At 37.2% G+C, this 7,401-nt stretch overlaps 1 protein-coding gene across 1 annotated transcript; it reads right to left on the bottom strand.

Moving 5' to 3' along the window:
* Positions 1-1,338: 1,338 nt before the first annotated feature.
* Positions 1,339-6,240, bottom strand: LOC111814305 (C-type lectin domain family 4 member A-like). Its single transcript, XM_023707419.1, has 3 exons — positions 5,935-6,240; positions 4,257-4,373; positions 1,339-1,484 (listed from the first exon to the last, which is right to left on the bottom strand). Exons 1-3 carry the CDS (start codon positions 6,014-6,016, stop codon positions 1,339-1,341), a joined length of 345 nt encoding a protein of 114 aa, XP_023563187.1. The 5' UTR covers positions 6,017-6,240.
* Between the last annotated feature and the right edge of the window lie 1,161 nt (positions 6,241-7,401).

Here is a 7,401-nt window from a genome sequence, read left to right as displayed (position 1 = left end):
TGTAAAAGGCCCAAGTCTACAACTTCTGACATTTCCAATCCTACTATTATGGACTACTCAAATATGTTGGAATATGTTGCTGAATTCACACACCTACAATATTTAAATGGCAATGAAATACCCATCTCTGACAAAACTAAACAAAAAAGGGGATATAAATGAGGGACCATTTTGTATCTGTATATACAAAATAGGCTAGATTTACAACTACTTTCTCTTAACTCATTGAGAGGAAAGATTTGTACTAATAGTGTTTGGACAGGATGTCATGTCTGCATCTTGTACTATGAATAACCACTATAAAGACAATAATATGCAATGCATTAATTATTGAACCTGCCCTACTAATTGCTTTTGATACTGTCTCATTGCTAATTGTTTCTCCATAAAATTAATTTTTTAAAAGTGCTATTGAGTTAACTGGATCAAGGTCAGCATTAATATTCATAATCATTTTCATAACATATACCCTTGAAGAAAATAGAATTTTATAATCGTGATCTCTCTCAAAAACTACTAACTCCAAGTTAGCCATTCGGAATGTCATACTTATATATAGAGACACCCTATAATATATCAGAGCAGTTTTTCTCAAAAGTTTCAGGATCCTCAAATACCAGGAAAACCCAAATAACCATCACAGTCACAAGGAGACTTAAAAGGACATGAAAACTAAGTGGATTGCAGTACCTTGTGTGGGATTATAAAAAGAGAAAAAAACATGAAAAGAAAACTGAAGTAAATGCTGTACTTTAGGTTGAGAATGTGGCTCACTGGTAGAGTGCTTGCATCGCATGCTTAAAACTTTTAGTTCAATTCTAGTTGAATAAAAGGCCATGAAATCTAACTAGTGAGAGCATATCAATAGGTATTTATTAGGAGTACTAATCACCCTTTCTCATGTATGATACTAATAGGAGACACTCAGTGTGCATGATGTGATTAAAATTGGATCTGTCCATGTCTTGCACTCAACTTTCCTGTATCTATAAAATATATATTATAAAAACTTTAAAATACTATATTTGTTTAAAAATTGAAATACCCATAATAGAAGTCATCACGATCATCATTTTGATCCAATGGTTAGGACAGGTACAATGAGGGAAGAGTGGCGTGCAAAAATGTTTAGAAATGAGCACAGGCTGAAGAAAGCTAAAAGCATTATTACCTTTGTTATAATCAAGCTTTGCACTTATAAGTTAAGATACGTAGAGAAGCTGAGATTCTATGTAAAAATACACTTGTAGCTCATAAGGATCATGAGACTCCACTTCTTAGTATAAGCTGCCTGGGAACCTTCTTAGAAATACTGACTTGGGATCCTACATACCATTTTCAGCAACTGAGTTCTAAGGCAAAATAGCAAATTTTACCTTCTGTGGTTGAATTGGTTTTTATACACTCCAGTTCTGAGAGCTTCGGTGAGCTTTCTCTAAGAGGCTTCTTTTCTTGAAGAAGTTGAGAATATTTCTGAAAGAAAACTTTAAAAGAGAATAAGCACCATTCTTTTTCCTTGTTAGCATTATGACTGTACTCTCTCCTTGTATTTTTTCTTACATTCTTCATATAAACATTTACAAATGCTCAGCTACTTAAGTAGATAGAGTAAGCAATATTGGGCCTGGGATGTCAGGCCCAGACTTTTTTTTTCCAGTCAGGAAATGTCTTCCCTTCACCATATAGTCAATGAAAGGCTAATTGTGAAAGATCTACAGTTGAAAAAGGACCCAGCACTTCCATCATCATGGGTCTGAAGACATTTGTCCTTATTATCCCTCAAACTCAATGTAAAAACCATACAAATGGTAAATCTTAAGAAATATAGAGGGAAGGGTAGGTAAATACTTGCATTTAAGGGTTACACACCCTGGGTTTTGTGGGAAAGAGGACTTCACTAGTTATGAATACTTCTAGGTTAACTTAGGGAATGGAAAACTTAAAAATAACTCAAAGTCAATCAAGAGCATAATAGTCTCTTCCTCTTCTTTCTTTTACTTATCTCCATCCCAGCTGGCTTTGACTCCTCAGTACACACTCTCATGTCTCTGTAAATTTAAAATGAACTCAACCTTTCCTATAGAAACAGAATTTCTCTCTTGCTTTCTTTACCTCCTCTTTGCTCCTGGACTCATGACATTCTGGCTTTTCTAGCCACTATTTCACAAAAACAATGACATCCCAGGCCCAATATTGCTCGTGTTCTTACACAGTATGAAGCAATACTTAACCACAGTTCTCCTCCTTCTTGACTCTTGGGACACTGCTCTTTCCTGTCCTTACCACTCCTTATTCTCACTCTGAGTTCCACTTCCTCTACTCCCCTTCTAGACATAGTGGCACATTTCTGTTATCCCAGCACTTTGGAGGCTGAGGCAGGAGGATTGCTGCAATTTACCTGCTCAGAAGTCACACAGATGACTTTACTCCTTCTTGACACAGCTTCTGACGTTCTGCTTCTCACTAGATGTGCACATGTGAGGTTCAACTCAACATGCTCAAAACTAAAATCAGCATCTTCCAACCCAAGCTAGCTACTCATCTATGGTTCCTCCCTCCTTGGAAAACTTAAAGTTGTTTGTTGAATTTATCAAGTCATGATATTAGGGTCACAATTGATCTCTTTACACTATTAACCCACAGATCTAAATATTCATCTAGGTCCACCTCTTTAGTACTGCCTCCTTTTAATTCAAAATTGTATTCATTGTCTCCTTCTCCATTAACACTGTTCTTATGTCAAGCTTTGTTGACTTATTTAGTTTTTTTTTTTTAGTTTTGGTCTTTTTGAGACAGGATCTCATTATACTGTTCAGGATGGCCTTAAACTCACTTTGTAGCCCAGACTGGTCTGGAACTTGCAACAATTCTCCTGCTTCAGCCTCCTGAGTGCTGGAATTACAGGAATGTGCCACCATGCCTGACTACTCCAGCTGTATTTTAAAATCAGATTATAGATTAGTCATTTAACTTCTCTCTTTAACTCTAATTTTCTCCTCATACATTTTCACATCTTTGTAAAAGTATACGTTTATGGTCACATTTTACCAACTCCTTAAAATTCTTCAATATCTTTTGATATTGAAGACTGTGAATTATTAAAAACTTTTCCACCCTTCCTATAACCACTCCCTTTCCAACTTGACTCTGAGTCATTTCTATTCATAAGATGGGGTCTATTTCTCCTCTATTGGCTTTCGTACTTCCCTTGGCCAACAGAATGTGTAGAAGCAGCTTTCACTGCATGCAATTTGATCCTCCACTCACTCTTAATAAGCACATCTCAAGGGGACCAGAGAGATAGCTCAGTGGACTAAAGTGCTTGCTTAGGCAAGCTTAGGAAGCGCAGGGACTGCGGTTTGATCCCCAACACCACATACCCTGCCAGCCTGGCCCCCAGGGTGAGCAGAGCCCACCATAGAGTCTGGGCATAGTGGCCCATATCTACAATCCCAGTGCTGGGGAGGCTGAAAACAGAAGGATCACTGAGTCTGAGCTGTGTAGTGAGACCCTATAAATATTTAAAAATAAACACAACTCGAGCTGTCACTTTCTGTAAAAAGTCTATTTCAACCTTCCCTGCCTATTTGTCACCTGCTCAACTCTTCCCATACAGTGATGTACGCACCGATCCATCTAACTCTTCAATATGTTTCTTAGAGCAACCGATGTCTATTTCTCAGTTTTAACCTGATATAGTACAGTATGACTACTTACTGAATGACTAAGTTAATGAATAAAATATGTATTTGAAAAGTTAATAATTTTAAGTGTGTTAAAATTTGAACATTTCTGAAAGCTAAGATAAGCAGATATTCACATACTTCCTAAATTATCTTTTATATTTTACAAACTTTGAGGCAGGATAAAAATAATTTGGAACATGTCATTGAAGAAGTTGCCCTGGACTGTTTTTAATCTCTTTTCTGTCCAATTAATTATCTCAGTGCACTCAAATTCATCTGGCCTTACACACAGATGATGCCCCAGAGATTTCACCTGACAGCACCAACACATACATAAACATTTACACATCAGTTGCTCTAAGGAGAAATGATTTCATTGTTTTTAAAAGCAAAATAACTAAATGCAAAGAAAGAAGGACATCTTTAGTGGATTCCTATAAATTATATATTCCCAAAGTAAATTTCTTTTTCAGATGTTGGGCTCAATCCATTGTCCAGTGTCAACTTTTAGTGGGCACCGTCCCTTCATGAGAAGCACACGCTGCTTTTTCATTCTGCTGGCGTACTTACTGATGAAAGCGGCAAGAAATAAGATTGTCAAGAGGAAGAAAACTGTCGACAATGTGATGAGAAGCAGCTTGAGAAAGCCAGAATTGCTTTGGTGAAAGGTGGTCTTCTCTCTGGGGGCTAAAGGAGAAGCCAAATTAATTTCCTGAGAAATAAACTATATTCTAATTTTCTCTTCTTCTTTTTCTTCACTTATATGACATATAATTTCTAATATCATGAAATTTGAAGTAATATTAAAATAGAAATGGGGGGCTGGTAAGATAGCTTAGTGAACTAGAGTGCCTGATTAGGCACATCTGTTTGTTTGTTTATTTATTTATTTATTTATTTATTTATTTATTTATGCAGTACTGGGGCTCAAACTCAGAACCTTGCACTTGCCAGGCAGGTGCTTATGCCACTGAGTTATTTACCCAGCCAGGGCTTTGGCAAACACAGAGACCATAGTTCGATCCCCAGTACCACATGCCACACCAACCCTGCCCACAGAGTCTGGGTGTTGAGGCACATGCCTGTAATCACAGCTTGGAGAGGCTGAAATCAGGAGTATCACTATGAATCCAAACTGCATAGTTAGACCTTGAAACAACCAACTACATTACAAAAAATAAACAAAATAAAATAAAATAGAAATAAGAAAAGATGTTGATTGTAAAAACTTTAAACTTTCTACAAAAGTATAAATTCTTTCTTCCGAGAAACCCTGCTGTTAATGGTTTTGTTCATATCATTTTAGCAATTTTAAGTGTATATACACATATGTGTATTATGTCACATTGTACATATATTTATTGAATTTTGAACTATTTCCTTTTTTCTCATTTATGTCTCATTTATTTCTCATAGGGTCTTACTATGCAGCTCGGACCCATAGTGATCCTCCTGTTTTCAGCCTCCCTAGCACTGGGATTACAGGCATGCACTACCACACCCAGACTTGGTGGCTGGAGGCAGGGCCAGCAAGGTGTGGGAGACCGGGGATTGATGAGCCATCCCTTTTACACACATACCGTGAACATTTTTTGTACCTGCATGTTTTGCTCTTCAACATACTTTGATTGCACACTGTTTCATTTAGTATTTAAATAATTACTTATTGTCTTAAAGATTTATGTACTATAGCAGATAAATATTATCTCATTTAACAATTGAGATCAGTATTTTTAGTTGTCACATCATGATTTGAAACCATTTTCTGTGTTGGGGTTTTAATTCAGTGTAAGAACACCTGCCTAGCATGTATAAAACCTTGGATGCAGACCCCTGAAAAAAACCAAACCAAACCTTCTTTAAGATGAAAATACCAGATAAGTTTTAAAAACATTTTCCTGAAGTGATGAAATATTGTCGAGTGGGTAAAAGTAAACCTTGGATTATATAATACAATTTCTTTTTGGAAAAATCTGTTCACACAATTATGTATTTCTGTTTTTAAGGACAGACCATAACCTGTAAAGTATGCTTTTCTCTAAATGCTAAGAGTAGAAAAAGCATCATTTCCACTATACACCCCTACAACCCCTGAGTGCCTAACTATGGGTAACTAAATCTGACAATGCACACATTTTTCATTGAGTCACAGACAACCAGCACTTAACATTGCCCATCCTGAGTTCATAAACCCAGTGTTTTTCCTTCATCCCATCATTAGTTCCAATCATTAGAAATAATTTCTTACCATCAGGAGACAGTGAGTTGGTGCCTGAGGACTTTGATTCAGTTTTGAACCTCACTTCAGCATATGTGATTTCCAAAGCCATGTTGAGAAGAGATTTTCTGCTTTATCAGAAAATCTGTTTCCTCCTTCCTCTAAAAATTCTTATAAAGGAGGTCCAAACACGGTGACAGATGCTCCAGTCATTCAGCACAATGAAATCTGTGCCTAAAGACCCAGGAACCTCGACAGCAATCTCATTAGAATGAGAAAACATAACGTGGAGCCGCTCAGATCCCAGACAGAGGTCCCATCACCGGGACAAGCACAGCGATGACTGTGGCTGTTGAACATATGCAATACAATTCGTAAACGTACGTAAAAAGAAATGGAATTAAAACAGCAAAAGAAACAGGAAGAAAGAAAAAGGGGAACCAAGCAAATAGAGAACTGTGGCTTGTGAACTTTCAGCAAAAATAAAGCATATCTGTATGCTTCTGTCTAAGTCTGTTGCTTATGATCCAACCTATGCTAAGGCGTGTGTGTGCACACTGCGGTCACTTCATCATGTAGAGCCGATCAGGCACATTCTAGATTCCACATTCTAAGACCAGCCCCATATGACTTATGTTTTAACCTTGAGGATAATTAAATGGAACCACTTGTAGACAAGCATAGACTTAAAAGAAGTCCTAAATATGATTTTTCCTTCACAGGCAGAAGGGAAACCACTGTAAAAAACTTTTTTTTTTTTTTTTTTTTGTGGTACTTTTTCACAAACATGCTCATGCCCTACATTCAGCTTCTTTGTCACTGGCTTTCTTTTCCCCAGTGATGTCTCCTCTTTAATCTGACCCACCAGCTCTTTCTCTGCCCTCCCATGATTTTCCTTTCTGTATATCTACACATTTTTCTCCATTAATTTAAACATATAAATATGTGGGAAACCATAAATTTACACAGATATGTTTTTTATCTTTTATTTATTCATTCATTTATTTACTTATTTGGTACAGGGTCTCACTACACAGCTCAGACTCATAGTGATCCTTCTGTCTCAGCCTCTCCAGCTCTGGGATTATGGTTTTGGTGGCTGGTATGGTGTGCCCAGTGTTCCGTGGGCCTGCATGGCATGTGGTACTGGGGATCAAATCCAGGTCCTGGCACTTGCCAGGCAGGTGCTTAGACTGCAGAGCTATCTCCCCAGCCCTCGTAGATATCTTTATTGTCCCTTTATTTCTACAGAATTCATTCTACTTTCTTTTGATTTCAACATTTCACACTTATTTTGGTTACAGTAATATGCATAGGCTCATTGCCTTTAACTGATTCCCTTGATTGCTTTCATGGGTATTATCAATCTACCATCATCAAGGCCACCTTTCTTCAACTAAGGCACAACTCTTTCTTTTCCCCTTATCCTTTTTTTTTCTTTTATTTATTTATTTATTTGTGTGTGTGTGTGTGTGTGTGTGTGTGTGTGTGTGTGTG

The sequence above is a fragment of the Octodon degus genome, unplaced genomic scaffold, assembly GCF_000260255.1.
Source record: "Octodon degus isolate 3935 unplaced genomic scaffold, OctDeg1.0 scaffold00288, whole genome shotgun sequence".
NCBI classification, from domain to species: Eukaryota; Metazoa; Chordata; class Mammalia; order Rodentia; family Octodontidae; genus Octodon; species Octodon degus.
Note: the sequence above shows the minus strand (reverse complement) of the source record. Positions and strands in the feature narration are given on the sequence as shown.